Here is an 18,843-nt window from a genome sequence, read left to right as displayed (position 1 = left end):
AAGGTAATGAAATCTTTAAACAAAAAGGATGGCAGTAGGAATGGAAAAGAAAATCATGGATTTGAGAAATATGGCAGAAATAGTTATTATAACACATTTCATATTATTAGATATGGGGGTTTTGGGAGAGATGGGAAATGAAGTTCAAAAATTACAGTGATTAAGTCAAAGACTACCTCTTCACATTCAAAAATTACTGAGAAACCCAAAGACTTTTTGTTTATATAGGTTATATCTGCTGATATTTACTATATTAGGAATTAAAACATCTTAGTTTTACTACAAAAATAATTTTGACTTCATTGACCTTCTGAAAGGGTCTTAGGGACCTCTAGGCATCCCCAGACCATATTTCGAGAACTGTTAATCTAGAGAAATTGTGTAAAGAGGTAGAACTTTTGGGAATACTAACATTAGTCTACTTGATTCCACTGCAGGGTCAGTAGTGAATTACTTATACACTTCAGTAGTACTTTCCTACTGCTCTTGGATATGGTCCTTACATGCCCCAATAGGAGCATTTTAGATAGAATTTAAACATCTTGGCAACTAAAACTGCTTTTTTCCTTTGTGACCTTAATACTTAGCCATAATGCCTAGCACATAGTAGGTGTTTAATAAATGCTTATGGGTTTCACTGACTGACAAGGACCATAAAATTATTAAAATATTGACATTCTCTAGAAAGACAATCGTTGTAAATTCAGTTTTTAGGTGCTGAAGCTAAGTAGAAGATTAAAAAAAATTTTTTTTTTGATCTGGACCTGTAATTTCTTGAGTGTTAGGAATTATTAGCATAAGAGCTCTCTCTATCAATGCAGACCATCATTGCTAATCTCAATAATTCCTAGTTTTAGAAAAACACAGAGGGTTTAATTGACTTGCCCATGGTCACACAGCTACTACGTGTCAGAGGCAAGAACTGGACCTAGGCCCTTCTCTGCCTCATCTTACTGGGCCCCAAGGTTTTCATATCTTTTCCCTCTAGTCTCCACACCAAGGGCAGCTAAGTGGCACAATGGTTAGAATGCTGGGCCTAGAATGAAGAAGATCTGAGTTCAAATATGACCTCAGACACTTACTAGCTATGCGACCTTGGGCAAGTCACTTAACCTGTTAAGCCTCAGTTTCCTCATCTATAAAATGAGCTGGGGAAGCTATTGGATTATCATTTTTACCTACCTTCCAAGAGGATCTTGGATTCCACCCCTGGGTTTCCCTAGCTCAGAAGAATTTTGGCCTCATCTTACTGGGGCTAAGCATGGGCCTAATTCTACTCTGTTTACTATGGAGGCTTTATCCAGCTGGGTATCCAACCTGGACCAGTTTGCCTCTTCTTAGGGAGACCTTGGGAGCAGCACCTTATCCCCCAAAAGCTCAACATATTAATGCTGATAGTATGAACATGCAATTAGTTTAGCCTACTGTAGCTCAGAACTCCTGAGTTTAAGAGATCTGCCAGCCTCAGTTCCACTCCCACCCCCAGCATAGCTAGAATGATGGCTATGAGTGCCACATCCAGCAGCCATTTGTTATAAAATAATAAATGCCCTATAAAAAAGAAAAAGTCTCTTAGGCTAGGGATATAGTCAACGTCCATATTCAATTAGTAAACATGAAAGTAGGAAAAAGAATGTGATACACAGAGAGGAAAATACAAAGATAAGATTCTAAGAGACAATCTATGCTTTTCAGCACGTGGAGCCAGTGAGGGAATTTTCAAGGACATTTCTCTTAGAAGACTTGGAAACTCTTTGCTGCTCAATTCTCAGACAGTAATAAGAGCAATTAAAAATGTAACAAAAACATTTCCTAAGTGAAATGGTAAAAAAGGGACAACAGAAGAGTGATTATTTTTTCCTTAGTAGCACTGACATATTTTCTTAAACATAATTCATTCCCACCTTATTTTTAAAAATATTTATGGCTTAGAAGTTCTCTGGTTGGAATTTCTATCAATGAAGACTAATTTACCCTCAGGAATCTCTATGAAAGTATATTTAAGGTATCCAGATGTTTTACCTATCACATTAACATAGTCACAGACTGCTCTTCCAAAACAGGGAAAACATGATTACAATGAAATTAGTCCCCCAAATGTTTCAGAAAGTAGGTCCAAGAAAAACATATGTATTACTTAGCATTAGAGGAGTTTAGATTGCACAAGTTATATCAACTGCCCTTAATGCTTTCTGTTGCATATGTCCAATGAATTACTTACAACAACCTTAACTAACCAAGTTGCTATATGCCATTAGGTGGAAGAATAAGCAAAATCCACATACTGAAATGAAATCTCTTTCTGATTTTTTTCAATTTGCAGAAATAGTTGGGCAGGTAGTTTGTGGAGGGAAAAACAAGAAATAATTTAATGCTGAGATCATTTTACAAAGAATGCATTTTTTTCTTATCATCCACATGGTTTCCTTCCAAAGTTGTTTGCCTGCACACACTGCACACCAACTAACATGACTGTGTACTGTTTCCTTCCAAATTTATGATGATGAGTTTGGCAAATTGCTTTGGATCTAAATCATTATTCCTTGAGAAAAATTTAATCTTTAAAAACTAAAAATTACTAAATCTGAGGAAGGAAAATAAATAATCACAACTGCTTTTTTTTTTCTCATCAAAAATCTTGGGAAATTATTCTTCTTCTTCTCAGTGGTTGCTAAGCGCTAATGCGAACAATGTGGGACCAACCCCCTAGTCAAATGCTAATCAAGAGTTATCTCCAGAGAAAAAATGTATTCTAAGAAAGAGCAACGTTTAGGGCAATAAGCCATACAAGTGTCACTTTTTGTCACTTTAAGACATCCAATTACAGTAATCAATTTCCATGAATGTCTTTGGAAATCCATTTTTTGGGACACAATATCCAAAGAACATGAATGGCCATTTGTTTCGCAACCATTTTCATTATTATTTGAATACTATACTTAAAACATTGTCTACCCAGCCAGGAAATGAACACTTTGTCCCTACGCAGCTCTCCATCTTATGTCAAACAGGAAGAAAAATTACTTTATAAAAAAATCAGCTATATATTTATTTTCATGTAAAGTTTTCCCATTATAATCTTCAACATACTGAGTTCCTCTTTTGTTGACCCAAAGATTCATGTACTTCGGGCTGAAATGTTTATTATATTATATATAAAACTTTTCTTTTTTCTTCACTAATTATCCTTTTAACTTCAGACTATTTAATAAATTTCTCATTTCATGAAATAAAACCTGATCATCACCTTGTATTCGTTTTCTAAAATCTTTGGTTTGCTATTGACTTGCACTACATTTTCTACTCATTTACAGCGTCTTTTCCTTTAGGCATGATGCCTCACAAACAGTAAATACTTAATAAATGCTCACTGTTGTTCCCTTTTTAATTATTAGCAGGGATTAATCTGATTTGTAGCATGTATGATTGTTTTTTAAGCAGTTACCCTAAGAATTCTAGAAAAGAACTCTCATATTGATTGAAGGTTAGTGGTGATAAAATTTAAAAAGCATAGATCCCTTTATACAGATATACAATATTGGTTGACTAAAAGACTGACTATAAGCTTGAGTAAGCTTAATCCTTATCTTTTTTTCTCTCTCACTTAATTTAGGTCATCTTGCAGACAGTCACACAGATAGATACCCAGCTGGACTGGACCGTCTTAACCATTCATTTCAATTGTCTTCATGATAGATTTTCATAGATACAATCTAATCATTTCTATTGTTAAAGTGATCAAAATAAATGGATTGTCCAAGTTAGAGTTTGCTGATTTAATATATGAAGGTAGTCTAATTCTGAAAAAAAAAATAATCTTTTTTCTTACCAATTAACATCTGAATAATTCAATTCCGCAGTGATAAAATGTTTTGTATATTTAGGAATACTTTATTTTTAAATCTAATTCTCAGTAACACAGAGGAATTTATTACATATAAAGAGCATAATAAAAATAACAATAAAAAGGAAATTCAAAAACTTTACATCTGAAGAATAACCCTACAATTTACAAAACTTTCAGATACATTTCATGTGATACTGACTACAATCACTCTGTGAGACAGGAAGGACAGGTGTTACCTACACTCCTTGTTTTACAGATGAGGAAGGTGAGACTCCAAGAGGCTAAGAGATGTGCCAAAGTCATATATACCACAGTATGTTAAGGACCTGTGATTAGGGAAGGAGTGTGGCACTGTGAACAGAGTGCTGGTCTTAGAATCAGAAAGACATTCAAGTGTTGACTCTGATATGACCTATATGATCATGGACAATTTACTTAACCTCTCTGATGCTCTTCTGCAAATACATGATTGTCAGAATCAATCAACAAGCATTTATTAAGTACCTACTATGTGTCAGACACTGTGTTAGGCACTGGGGTTACAAATAAAATGAATAAAACAATCTTGACTTCCAAAGGACTGGGATTTGAATACATATTTCCATACAGGGACTGAAAAGTGAATCTGGAAATGGTTTTGCTTTCTTGTGCCCCACAGAAAATTTATATCATGTAGGACAGTAATAAAAAAAGGGCTAAGAATAATATCCTATACTTGGTCCCCAAAGACCCAGTCAGTCAGACAACAGCATTGATTGAGTGGACCTGGTGAACTCAGCATAATACCAAGTGCTGTATCCCAGCAGCTTATGATACAATACACAGGATGAAAAACTACACAGGTGGAAACCAGAACTTCCTCTGCTGAAATCCAGCATGGTGATTCAGAGGGGGATATTTTTTTAATGCTTATCCCCCAGACATATCCCAAAAGGGATGACTCAGTGATTGACTGCATTTGTGAACCCCAAGCAGATTTCACCAGTGATTTTCTTCTTTGGGTTTCTGAAATAGAGATACTTAAGTGTGTCTCCCCAGGAGCAAGCTCAGCCAAAGGTTACAATATTTGTTTGTGGTTCGCCCTCTCCAAATTACTTGCAAATGTATTCAAACACAATATAGGGAGATACTTCATTTCCTTGCAAATAATGGTTTGTGGTGTCCTGCAAAAAAGGGTGAGGTGCATCAAGCATAAACGGGGAAAAAACACATTGGTTTAGAAGCCCATAAATCCTTATTTGAATCTGCCAACCTGAAAGCCTGGAAAAACTGTTTTTCCTAAATGCTATGTCTGATTAAGCCATACCATTAAATGACAGCTGAACTTTAACATTAATATGATATTATTTAAATAACTGCATGATTTTTTTACACTAAAAATGATGAATGATTTCTGGACAGCTCAATTGACATAAAGCAGGAGGCCCCTTTAATGAGATTTGACAAAATGGAGACATACGCAGAATATTCGTTACAGCTCATATCGCAGGGGCCTTGCTGGGGAAGCTATGGAGGGTTGGTATTTTTATTATTATTGTCTATGGGCACTGAAGCATCTCTTTCAATTGCCACTTTCTTTCTCTGTGGATTTTGAATTTAGCTTATGTTATTTACATATTATTCTTAATCAGAGAATTTGGTAGGGTACAGTTCAGAGTTGAAATTGTGAGAAAGCTGTGAAATGGAGACTCAGTGTGGAGTCAGGTCAACATTTGCTGGTAGAGCATACAAGGAACAGAGGAAATGATTTTGATTAGGCTTATAGGGGGAGAACACCAGACTTGAAGCAAAATTATTCAGCTTGATTTGTTGTTATAGTCATGTAAGTGATAAATGAATAACTTAGCTAAACCAGTTTTGGCAAATTATTTTAAATGAATACATAATCAGTGGAGACTTAGGACATTTGAAAAGAGCTGTTTTCAAAGGACCAACTTTTTAGGAGATATTTTTTAAAGCCCCTATTAATTTTGTCTATCCAAATACAATTCCTAAATATGTACATTCCACCCCCAAGCCAACTGGAGAGAAAATGAGAAGTGAGCTAACGTAGTTATGTGGAAGATGTCTTTCTTAGATTCCAAAAGAGCAGGGATTCCTTTCCAAATATTTTCAAGTAAATAACTGAATAAATTTTAAGACTGATACAGATATTTCAGGTAAAAGTAAAACATTTTTTCTTAGATTCAGAACACTGTCTTTCATTAATTTTCCCACATTTCCAGTATCTTTTTTCTCATCAAATACAGGTAAAAACCATATAAAGTTCTGAAATGCATGAACTAGTATTTATAAATTCAAATCAGAGGAGCTCAGATTTTAAAAATCATACCATATACATAATACACATATGTAGATACACGCATACATCCATATATACACACATACATTTAGAAGTAAGTATTTTCATAGACCCTATTTCTAAATTAAAGAAAGGAAGGTTAATTTAACACGTGGTTATGTACCTGATCATGGCAAAACCAGAGTCACTATATAAGAAAAGTAAGCTATTAAAATAGGAAATGAAATCAGGTTGTATCTGCCATGGGACCTACCTCAGGCTATGAAGAAATATTTTATGTCTAACCCTAATTTTTTTTCCATAACTGGAGGTATCCTCTCTACCCCTGTGAAAATTTTTAATCTGATTTACTTAGTGTATCCAAACAAGAGTTAATATCCACATGCTCTCATTTCAAACGGGTCTTGACAGAGGAAAGCAAGACTAGAAATGTGTACACCTGTAAAATGCCAAGTTGCAATTAGATGAAAAACATGGAATAAAAAAAGAGGCTGATCCCTACCTTGCTCTTACCTTCGCAACATTCCTGTCAAGATCCGAGAACTTTTCCCCAAGTTAGCATCTGTTTCTCGAAGCTAAGAGAATAAGTATGTATTAAAAACAAGGTTTTATACAACTGTATTGTTTTAAAGTGAGTTAGTAATCAATAATTTCATTTTATATTGAGAAAACAGCATACAAAATACCTAAAGATACCAAGAAACTACCAAATAAAAAAAAACCGCACCAAACACTCACAATGACATCTAAATGAACTCTTAAAAATCTTTGGTTCAGAGAACTGTGCATGAGAGATAATCCCAAGAGCATTAAAAGATTGAATACATGGAACACATTAAAAGATGGAATACATGAACTTGAACTGGAGAAAAAGCAAATGTCTTACAGGCTGACAAAGTTTAATATACATCTGGTAGTCATTTTTCAATTTATGAATGTGCAAATTCCCAAAACATAAGTGGGAAGAAAATGAATAGAAGGAAAATGAGATTAAATGTTTTAGCAGTTCTTTGTTTTATTTTTATTTTTCAAATACCCTGGATGGAGGTACATAAAACACTTCTAGAACCTCCCTCAGTAGTCTGCTTTTTCACACTAAAGTGCCACATGAACATACTCACTTGGGGTATCCCTTAATTTTAACTTCTTTCCTCATCCAAACACTCCAGTGCTCCTTAGACAGTTCTTTAGGATTATGTGGCTGCTTACTGGGACACCATTATTCTTGTAATTTTTGTATACTGGGTTATGTGTTACTGAATCTGTAAAAAGGCTACAAGATACCCAACTCACCCTTTCCCGAGCACGTTGGATCTTCTCCCTGTCATGGCTGAGGTTTTCCAACATCTCCTGGCCAATTTGCTCTGCATTTAAACAGAAGTTTAAATGATGAAAGAAAATCCCTATGCATGGGAGCAGCTTTCAAAATGTCAAATTAAAATGGCTGTGGAACTAACTTCAGAAAGCACTGCTACCTTGGCTTAACAGCGGAACATTTTGATTCACATAATTGAAAAATAAAATATTTTTTCCAAAGCAAATATTTGAGATATGATTTACTACATCATTAGACAAACGTTGACCAAATCATCCTTCTGGATACTCGCCCCCTTCTTTAGCTTCAGAGAAATCAGTTTATCCTTTTTTATTTTAAATTTCAGTAGAATGTAGGTTCCTGAGGACAGGTACTGTTGCAGTTTTGTTTTTCTCTCCAGTGCCTGGCAAATAATGGCATTTAATAAATACTTGTTAAATTAAACTCATTGTCTACTCATCTTTTTTTTCTGACTCTGAAATATACATACTCTGACTCAGAAATGTACATACCTGCAAAATGCTAAGTTGAAATTAGATGAAAAATATGGAATAAAAAATTCCCCAAGCTCTGTTCTTGGCACATTTTTCTTTTCTCAATGTATTTTCCCTCAGCAAGTTTCATTTGATTCCATGTTTTCAATGATCACCATTTAGGAAGATGAATTGCAAATCTAGACATCAGCCTTAAACTCTCTTCTAAGTCCCAGATGTATATATCCCACTGCCTATGAGACAATTCCACCTGGATTTTGCACAAGCAGCTCGGACAATGTGTTAAAAAATTGCGATCTTTACTTCTAAACTTGCTCTAGCTCACAAAATTACTATTTATATTCATGGCAGCATCATTTACTTTGTGTATGGTCTTAGAAACCTTGATGCAACCTTTCACTTTTTGTTTGCTTTTCCTACTCAATCAACTTTTAATTTCTACCTCGGTAATAGTTATCAAATTTATATCCTCCAGTCACCCTAGTATAGGACCCAAATGTCATCTACTTGGTCTATTGCAGTAGTTTCCGAAAGTCTTTCCACTTTCATATTTTATGCAGTTGTCAATCACCCTTATGAATAAATACAGTCAGATAATTCTTCTGCTCAAGAATCTCCAGCGGATCTCTTGTTGCATGCTAGGCAAAGTTCAAACTCCTTTGCTTAATATTGCAAGTCCTTTGGAGTCTGGTGCCACCATATTTCCTACTCTGTCTTATTTTGTAGAACAGTTCACATAATGTACAACTAAAGGGAGGCCACATGCTTTCTCACTTTAGTGACTTTACTCAAGCCATTTTCCCTGTTCCTATCCCTAGTACCTCCTGTCTACAACAATTTTGTTTCTTTTCTTACTTCTCTGAACCCATGATATCCTATTTGGACTCTGAAGTCTAGTTCAATGACACCTTCTACATGAAGTTTTCTCTGATTTGTTAGAACTTTAAATCCATAATCCCTCCAATCAGAAATAACATCCCTCCTTCCCCCTTGTAACACTTGTCATGTAAAATTTCTCTAATGTAGTACTTGCATAATATTGTGTATTATGGCTCTCTGTGTCTTACTCCCCCTGCTAGACAGTAAGATTTATGAGGACAGGGACCATGTCTTACCTACATTGTGCACCTCCCCAGTGCCAACCGTAGTGCTTCACACATAGCAGATAACAAGAGAAATATCTGTTTAATTGAATCCAAATGGTAAAAGACTATTTTGGCAATTAAGTTGTAAGACAGTAGAGAAAGAATGTTTGCACTGGAATTTGAATTTTCAACCAGGGTGGCAAGTTCTAAATATCCTAAGATTTTAAAACAACTTTACACATGCCCATTCTGAAAGACAACAGAAGGTAAAACTGAACTCTCCTTTCCCAAAAAATATAAGGGACATAGCTTCCACTGCATTGGAAACTCAATAAAAAAAATGTTAGTGCTAAAGGGACCTTAAAGGATTATTGAGCCCTAATCTCTCATTTTATATAGGAGGAATGTCCAGAGATGTTGAGTGACTTGACAATACCACATATCAGGTTACTGGCAAAGTGGCACTAGAACCCAGGCTTCCTGAATCCTAATCAAGTTCACTTTTCATTATTTTGTATCATAGGTTGCAGAAAAAATTTAACACTTCCTATTTTCATGATTTGATGTGGAATGAATCTAATTTAGAACATGGCATTTACCTTAACATTTCCCTGTATAACTCAAGAACCCAGGTTTAAAATACTGTATATCGTCAACAGTAAGTCAACCTTTCATACAGGTTGACCTGAATTTTTCTTATCTATCCATCCATCTACCTACCTATCTATCTATCTATCTATCTATCTATCTATCTATCTATCTATCTATCTATCTATTTATCTATCTGTCTGTCTGTCTGTCTACATATGTATACACACATACATGTTAAGATGAATGAAATTAATCTAAGCAGAAGATAACACACACATATATATTCTCTATATCTCTTTTAATATGTTTATCTATGTCAGTATCTACAGAGAGAAACAAGACACATTTTTTTCTTAACTTATTTTAAACTAAAATGCTAAACCTTAAATACACAATAAGAAAAGAAAAAGAAACATATCATAAACTTAAATACAAAATAAGAAAAGAAAAAAGCCTATATAATAAATGCCATACATTGTGTTCAGAGCTGTCCATCTTTTCTTTGCTTCCTCATGAGTTTTCTTTTGTTTTCTGCTGTGCACTTTTTACTTTTTACTGTGCACTTTTCTCCCCCTCCTTCCTTCCTCTTCTCCCAAAAGGCTACAATTAAATGTGGATATATTTATTTTTACATACACACACACACACACACATATATACACACATACATACACTTACATACACACACACACACATATATATACTTCAATATCTATCTATATATATTATATTCATATGCATCTATTTGAGACTGCACTATACTTGCTTGTCCTGTTTCCTTGATAAGTCCAAGTCTTTCCATATTATTCTAAGTCCACCAATTTATGATTTCCTACCCACAGCAATATTTCAATCTTATGCTGTCTAGTTATTTTACATAGTATAAAACAATAATTATTAATATGGCTGACATTTGGTATAGTTTCCCTAGTTTTCTCTTTTGATTAAATCTATTTCAGCTTTAACTTTACCTGAGATCATGATTACCACCCATTTTTCCCCTAACATATTCTATTCCTGATCTTTGTTTTTATATGCATATCTCTTATTTCCTATCCCTTCGGACTCCTCTACTTTACTTCTACCTGCTACTTTGATATCCTATGACTTAATCCACTCCCCCGCACTCCCTGTGGTAAAAATTCCTCCTTTCTCCCCTTCCCCTTATCCTCTTGTTTCTGTCTGAATTTAGAAGACTTTTATAGCCTTCCAAATATATATTATTCCTTCTTTATCCCATTCATGTTAATCCAGACACCCTTCTATACCCCCCTTTATCCTTTCCCCTCACCTTATTTCTGTATAAATTTACAACACTCTTAGTCCCTTTTAAATGTATATATTGTTCTCTCTTTCACCCAGATCTGATGTGAATAGGGCTCCCTCTGCAAATTTCTCCCTTATCCCTTCCCCACTCCCTATCCCTTTAGCCTCTTATTTCTTTCTGAATTTAGAAGACTTTTATACTCTTCTAGATATACATGTATTGTTCCCTCTTTAACCCACCACTGATGAGAGTAGGGCTCCAGAACTACCAGCCCTCCTCTCTCATCTAATTCCTTTGTGTCAGTTCTCCCTTTTGCACCTCATTTGTATACTTGTTCTTTTTGCCTTTTCCTAAATGATTTTACCTTTTAGAATCACATCATACTCAGGTCTACCCCTTCAAACTACCCAATTACTAATAACAATCTTAGGCATACATTTTAAAATTCCTCATATACAAAGTCATCAGTCTGTTCTAATTGAGTCCCTTGTAATTAGTCTTTGATGTGTACCTTATATTTCTCTTGGATCTTGTATGTCAAATTTTCTATTAGGTTCAGGAGGGTTTTTTTTGCAACAAAGTCCTGAAAGTCTGGTAATTCATTGAATGTCCATTCTGTTTTCATCCAGGATTATGCTTAACTTTTCTGGGTATGCTATTTTTGGCTAGAACCCTAGTTCTTTTGCTTTTTGATATATATATATTTAGAGAGAGAGAGAGTGTTGCAAGATCTGTGGTCTTTTAGTGTCATTGCTGCTAGGTGTTGCGTGACTCTAATTGTGGCTACACCACATTTGAATTGGGTATTTTTTATTGTTGCTCTTAGTAATTTCTCCTCGAGCTGGGGTTTTTGGAATTTGACTATGACATTCCTGTAGGTTTTCCTCAAAGAATCTCTTTCAGGTGGTGATCAGCAGATTTTTTTCCTATTTTTCTTTCCCCTCTTGTTCAAATGCTTCCAGACAATTTTCTTTAATTATTTCTTGTATTATTGTATCAAGATTGCTTTATTTTATTGTAGCTTTCAGGTAGTCTAATAATTCTTATGTTTTCTCTTCTTGATCTGTTTTCTAGATCAGTTGTTTTTCTTATGAGATGTTTCACATTTTCTTCTATTTTTTTCATTCTTTATATTTTGTTTTATTATTTATTGGTCTCATAACTTTGCTGGCTTCCCCTTGCCAAATCCTAATTTACAATTTTTTTTCCAATTCTAATTTTCAAGGAATTACTTTGTTCCTTAAGATTTTGGATCTCATTTTCTAATTGGTTGACTTTCTTCTTATAATTGTCTTGTTTATCTTGGATTGTTCTTATTTTTTAAATTTTCCTCACTCTCTTTCATTTGAATTCTTCTATAAGTTCTTTTTGTGCAGGTGACCACTTGACATTACTCTTTGGGGTGGGAGAAGCTTTTTTTTGCTTCTGTATCCTCCTCTGAATATGAACCTCAATCTTCTCTATTTCCATAATAACTTTCTATAGTTGTGGTCTTTCTAGTTTGCCTCTTCATTTTTTAAATTTGTAGGAGCTTATTACTGTAATCACCTCTAGTCCTGGCATGGTGATGGTACCTCTAGCCTCAGATCCTCCTTCAGTTCTTCCCTCTGGCCTGGAACCAAAACCAAAAAGTACACTCTCCTGTAAGTGCCCACAGCCTGTAGTATCATTGCTCCATTGCTTCCGCACTCACTGGGCATGTGCTGGTTTCTGCTCTTGCAAGACTGTGTCTTGGCAGCACAACTGGGCCTGGCATCCCTTATCAGAAGAGGTTCCCTCAATCTTCCCTGGCTTGGATGCTGACTATGACTGAGGCCAACATACCTCCCAATCCAGCTAGCCCAGGGGCTCATGGTTTACCGTTTCAGCAGAGCTAGCCTGGAAGTATTTACACTTCACAGGGACCAAACCTTGGTCTTGAGATTTTCCTCTGGATCTTGTCTGGTTGTTCTGGAAGGACCACTGTTCTGCCCCAACTCCTGTTTATTTTTACCAGCTCTACGTTCACCCTGAAGTGCTATTTTATCTGGTTTGTTAAGGAAATCTGGAATTTTCTGAAGTGCTCTGCTGCCTTCCCAGAATCCTCCCCACCTATTCTTTCTACATGTATCACTCCTGGATTTTTCAGTAGTTATAGTTCACTGACAGTACTGCTTTCTTTAGGCTTTTGCTTAAGCTGCAACTGATGGGCAAAAATTGTTAACCCATTAGCAGCATCCACTTTGGCTCCAATGACCACTACAGGTTAGGTAAAATCAGTCCAATTCCAAGAAAAAAATTAGCTTGATGGAGTCAGAGTACATGAAATACTCATTAAAACTTGATAGTATAGCTACTTCAGGATAGACTGTATGTCAATCATAGTTTGTAAATTATTTTTTTAAGTGTCCCCAAAATGGAAGTACTGAACCTACCCTGAGTGTCAGTTTTGGAGTCAAAGGCTTGACAAATATTTGGCCCTGCTGGAGAACGATTATCTGACTCACTCTCTTTCTGTGATCTCCAATGCCTGCGATGCTACCTTGCTTTGGTTATTGAATTTAGAAACTTTTTTCTCTTTTGCCCTTCCTATCAATCAGAACAGAGGAATTCAATGTATAATTTGAATGCTTGGCTCACATTGCATCTCTGATAGCGGAGCTCATAGCTTTTGAGACTTTCTGAGACTTCAGTCATACTTTTTGTTGCCTGTCCTTTTATCCATAAATTATACTGGCATTTACAGATTACACAATTACACCGCAGGAAAATCTAGGTTTAGAGACATGACTATTCAGTCCTCCTCCCCACTTAATATGTTAGCATATCTTGTTGAAATTCTGAAACTGTTTACATTTATTAATGGTTTTGGCCATTAAAGTATAGACTCCAAATGCCAAATAACATTTTCTCAACCACAAATATCAAATCTAACATTGTCATAGAATGGTAACATGTTCTACTTATTAATACTAAATAAATCAGGCCACTGACATTTGATCTTCAAAGTTAAACAAATGATTCTTTTAAGAAAAAATAGGAAGTGATATGTTTAAGAGTTACTTTTGCTATACTGGTACTGAAGAATGTGAATAAAGATATTTAAAGATCACTCCAATAATGATTTAAAATAATTGATATGTAATGACAAATATTTTCATAGTTAAAGTTTCTCAAGACAACTATGTAGTAGAAAGATCTCAGGACTAGTAGTCAGAAGACCCAAATTCAAATTCTTACTCTTTGCATTTGCCAAGTCACTTTAGACCTCTTTCTGGACCTCAGGTTTTTTTTTCCCTTTTGTGAAAAAAAGATAATACTGTCTTTCCTGCTTCACAGGTCTGTTGTGAGAAATGAGGAAATGTAAATGAAGATGCTCTGAAAGCTATAAAACATGATACGATTGAAATATAATACTGTGATTGATTTTTGAGGGGTTGGTGAAAGGATACCTAACTCTGTATTAAATAATCAAAAACTACAGCTGAGCTTGCACCTCAGGATACATTACTAAATGCAGGGAAGGAATGGCAAGTATGTCTTCAGCTCTCTGACCACAAATTGGCATTCCCATTGTTATCTTCTCTCACCTGACTTGCAACTGTTTTTATCTGTATACAATGCCTCCCCAAGGTGAAATGTGGTAAGATGGGTGGTTTCTCAGTGCAGAAGCTATATGGTACAGTATTCTACAGATGACAGAGAAGTAGGAATATGAGTTTTTATCTCTATTTATGTCCACAATAAACCATAATATAGAATATTATTATGCTCAATCCTCATTTATAATGCATACTTTTCTTTTACTAAGATATATCATAACAACATAGTGATTTCATTTATTTTACACAATGTTCATGGAAACTATCACTATCCTAATAATTTAATTTTAAAATACTATAATTTATACAGTGTTTTTTTTTTCCCCAGTGGAACTCAAACTACCTTACACACATTGTACAAAATTCAGGATTCAATTTTCTGGCTAATGCTCAAAACCTATCTATCTGGGAAGATTGCTATCTTCAAGTAACATAAAGCGAAAAATAGAGTTTATGAAAAGTTTAGTGATTTTCCATTGCAACAAAAACAATAATAACAACTGACATTTATACTGAGCTTCAAGATTTTCCAAGTGCTTTATCATTACATTATCTCATTTAATCCTCCTAGCAACGCTGGAAGGTTAGGGCTACAATTATTCCCTCTTTCCTTTCATTTCATTCATTTTTACAAATAAGGACACTAGAGGTGAAAGAGGTTAAATGACTTGCCCAGAATCCCATGGCACGCATCAGGGGTAGGACTGGTACTCAGGTCCGGCACTTGCTACACCACGCCATGCTGCCTCTCTATTCCCACAATGTATCAATGGGAAGGTTGGTATGCTAAGTAACATCTGGACTGTAGACAGCTCTAACAAGCTCCCGGTAGCTATTACTCCTGTTTACTATATAGATTCATTTTATGAGCAAGGCTGATACATTGAAAGAACTCTCTGTTTTGATAAAGAGTTGGGAAAGCTGGAGGAATTTTATAAGAAAGAAAGGAATGAATCAAAAGGCATTTACTAAGTACTTACTATGTGCAAAGCACGGTGGTAAACACAGGGAATACAAAGAGAAATGTAAGCTCCTCTCTGTTTCCAAGGTCTTCATATTTTGTTGCGTTGGGGGGCAGGGGGAAGGACAATGAGATAACCCCTAGAGGAGATTGTAGCCGCAAATGACATCAAAGTCCCATGGTCCTTAGTGCATAGCAGTAAAGAAAATGGTAATGGATCTTTAAAATTCTTTACACTGATAAAAATCACATATATTTCTAAAGTTGAATCACTGAACACTGCAAAAGACTTTGGTGGTAATTTTCTTTCTGGGGTCTTTGGTAGCTGTGGCAGCCAAGGAGGTAGGATGTATCTCCACAAAAGTTAATTCCTGACATAATGGCTTCAGGGGCTTGGCTTGAATGGAAGTACAGTCAATGCTCTAAGGAAGTGGAGTGTATAGGCTGCTGTTTGCAAGCCACAGGCTCAAGGTTCTGGTGTGTGTCCATCTGGATCTGAGAGGTGGTAGTCAAATGGTAGGAGAGTTCTGACTTGCCTGGGACATGCTATCATCTCTCTCTCTCTCTCTCTCTCTCTCTCTCTCTCTCTCTCTCTCTCTCTCTCTCACCCTCTTACCTCCTTCCCTCCCTCCCTCCATCTGTCTCTGTCTCTGGTGCTTTAACTGGGTTAGCTTCACTGCCCTATGGTTCATAATAAGTGAGTAATTGGTAGTGATGGCTGACTCTTTCTCCATAGAGGATGCTCATACCTGTTTCCTGCTTTCCCAAAGAATTTTATGGATCTAAGTAGTCTGGCTACATACCTAAGGGATACCACTCATCTGGCAAAAAATAAAATATTAACAGAAATATATGCATATCAGTGCTGGCACCCAAATTTAATAGATTCATTGGGTAAGGAATTCCAGTTTCATTCCTGCCATGTTGCTTTAAAATTTTAATGTTCTAATAAAGAAAATTCCAGGTGAAAATATATTAGAAACACTCATCTTTATAGAATGGAAAATATGCATACATAGAATATTATAAGTGGGTTTTCATACTATGTGCCAAAGTGAAAAATAGATTAGGGACATGATTTATTTTTTTTTTATACAAAAAGGTCCCAAAGGTATCTCGGGCAAGATGAAGCTATTCTAAGACAACAACTTTTAAGAAGTTAGCGGTTATTCCATTAAGTTTTTCATGTAATCATTAAGGTGGTAATAAAAATGAAGGATAAAAGTATATAACTGACAACGTGACAGTCTTTCAGTTTGCAAATAATCACTAACACCAAGAGAGGAGACTGTTGGCTAAACCTGTGGTTTTGCCTGATGCTCAGTACCTGAAGCTTTCAAATTCTGCATCTTAAACAGAGTGGAAGTAGCTGTGCTATGTTCACAGAAAAATAATTTGAGAAAACATGGACTTTTATGGTACTTTACAATATAAATACGATTCTATACTCTGTCCCTTCTTGAGCTAAAAAAGCTGAGGTGGAAGAAACTCAGTGATGTTGTCTGAATTCTAGATTTTGGTCTGAACATTATATACTAATTCTAGGAAAAGAATACTGCTCTCTATATTTATTCCCTTTACTTGGCTACTCAAGTGTAATTATTAGGTATTTGGTATTGGAAATATAGTATCAATTCCCATAAAATGTGCTTCTAAAAAAAGCCCCAGCTTTATAGGAATACTATTTTAAATGAAATAAGGTTTTTGTCTTTTTTCCCCTACATTTCAACTTACATATTTTAGTTTTCAACATTCACTTCCACAAGATTTTGAGTTCCAAATTTTCTTTTTTTTTTTTATTTTTCTTTTTTTTATTTAACTTTTAACATTTATTTTCAAAAAATTTTGGGTTACAAATTTTCTCCCCTTTTATCCCCTCCCCCCCCCCAAACCCAAGCATTCTAATTGCCCCTGTGACCAATCTGCTCTCTCTTCTATCCTCCCTCTCTGCCCTTGTCTCCATCCTCTCTTTTGTCCTGTAGGGCCAGATAGCTTTCTTTACCCCTTTACCTGTATTTCTTATTTCCTAGTGGTAAGAACATTACAGTTGATCCTAACACTTTGAGTTCCAACTTCTTTAGCTCCTTCCCTCTCCACCCCTTCCCCTTGGAAGACAAGCAATTCAATATAGGCCAAATCTGTGTAGTTTTGCAAATGATTTCCATACTAGTTGTGTTGTATAGGACTAATTATATTTCCCTCCATCCTATCCTGTCCCCCATTACTTCTATTCTCTTATGATCCTTTCCCTCCCCATGAGTGTCGACCTCGGATTGCATTCTCCTCCCCATGCCCTCCCCTCTATCCTCCCCCCCACCCTGCTTGTGCCCTTGTCCCCCACTCTCCTGTATTGTGAGATAGGTTTTCCTATCAAAATGAGTGTGCATTTTATTCTTTCCTTTAGTGGAATGTGATGAGAGTAGACTTCATGTTTTTCTCTCGCCTCCCCTCTTTATCCCTCCACTAATAAGTCTTTTGCTTGCCTCTTTTATGAGATAATTTGCTCCATTCAATTTCTCCCTTTCTCCTCCCAATATTTCTCTCTCACTGCTTGATTTCATTTTTTTTTTTAAGATATGATCCCATCCTCTTCAATTCACTCTGTCTCTATGTATGTGTGCATGTGTGTGTGTGTACTCCCACCCAGTACCAGACACTGAAATGTTTCAAGAGTTACAAATATTGTCTTTCCATGTAGGAATGTAAACAGTTCAACTTTAGTAAGTCCCCTATGACTTCTCTTTGCTGTTCACCCTTTCATGGTTCTCTTCATTCTTGTGTTTGAAAGTCACATTTTCTTTTCAGCTCTGGTCTTTTCATCAAGAAAATTTGAAAATCCTCTATTTCATTGAAAGACCATTTTTTCTCCTCAAGTATTATACTCAGTTTTGCTGGGTAGGTGATTCTTGGTTTTAGTCCTAGTTCCTTTGACTTCTGGAATATCCTATTCCATTCCCTTTGATCCCTTAATGTAGAGGGTGCTAGATCTTGTGTTATCCTGATTGTATTTCCACAATACTTGAATTGTTTCTTTCTAGCTGCTTGCAATATTTTCTCTTTCACCTGGGAATTCTGGAATTTGGCCACAATGTTCCTAGGAGTTTCTCTTTTTGGATCTCTTTCAAGCGGTGTTCTGTGGATTCCCTGAATATTTATTTCGCCCTCTGGTTCTAGAATCTCAGGGCAGTTTTCCTTGATTATTTCATGGAAGATGATGTCTAGGCTCTTCTTTTGATCATGGTTTTCAGGTGGTCCCAGAATTTTTACACTGTCTCTCCTGAATCTATTTTCCAGGTCAGTTGTTTTTCTAATAAGATATTTCATATTATCTTCCATTTTTCCAATCTTCTCGCTATGTTCTGTGATATCTGTCTTTCTCACAAAGTCCTTAGTGTCCATC

At 35.7% G+C, this 18,843-nt stretch overlaps 1 protein-coding gene across 5 annotated transcripts in view; it reads right to left on the bottom strand.

Annotated features, from left to right (window-relative positions):
- Nucleotides 1–18,843, bottom strand: part of VTI1A (vesicle transport through interaction with t-SNAREs 1A) — a 396,018-nt gene that overhangs the window by 153,907 nt on the left and 223,268 nt on the right. For 2 of the 5 annotated variants that reach the window (XM_072622511.1, XM_072622521.1), the window contains 2 exons: nt 7,443–7,513; nt 6,652–6,724 (listed from right to left, as the gene is read on the bottom strand). In XM_072622511.1, the coding sequence (XP_072478612.1) occupies nt 6,659–6,724; nt 7,443–7,513 (137 nt within the window). In that variant the 3' untranslated portion in view covers nt 6,652–6,658. Of the gene's footprint in view, nt 1–4,820; nt 5,011–6,651; nt 6,725–7,442; nt 7,514–18,843 lie in introns of those variants that run through there. The other 3 variants (XM_072622494.1, XM_072622501.1, XM_072622529.1) reach the window with 2 other exon arrangements.

Source organism: Notamacropus eugenii, chromosome 1, assembly GCF_028372415.1.
Source record: "Notamacropus eugenii isolate mMacEug1 chromosome 1, mMacEug1.pri_v2, whole genome shotgun sequence".
Classification (NCBI taxonomy): domain Eukaryota; kingdom Metazoa; phylum Chordata; class Mammalia; order Diprotodontia; family Macropodidae; genus Notamacropus; species Notamacropus eugenii.
This window is presented reverse-complemented; position numbering and strand designations above follow the sequence as displayed.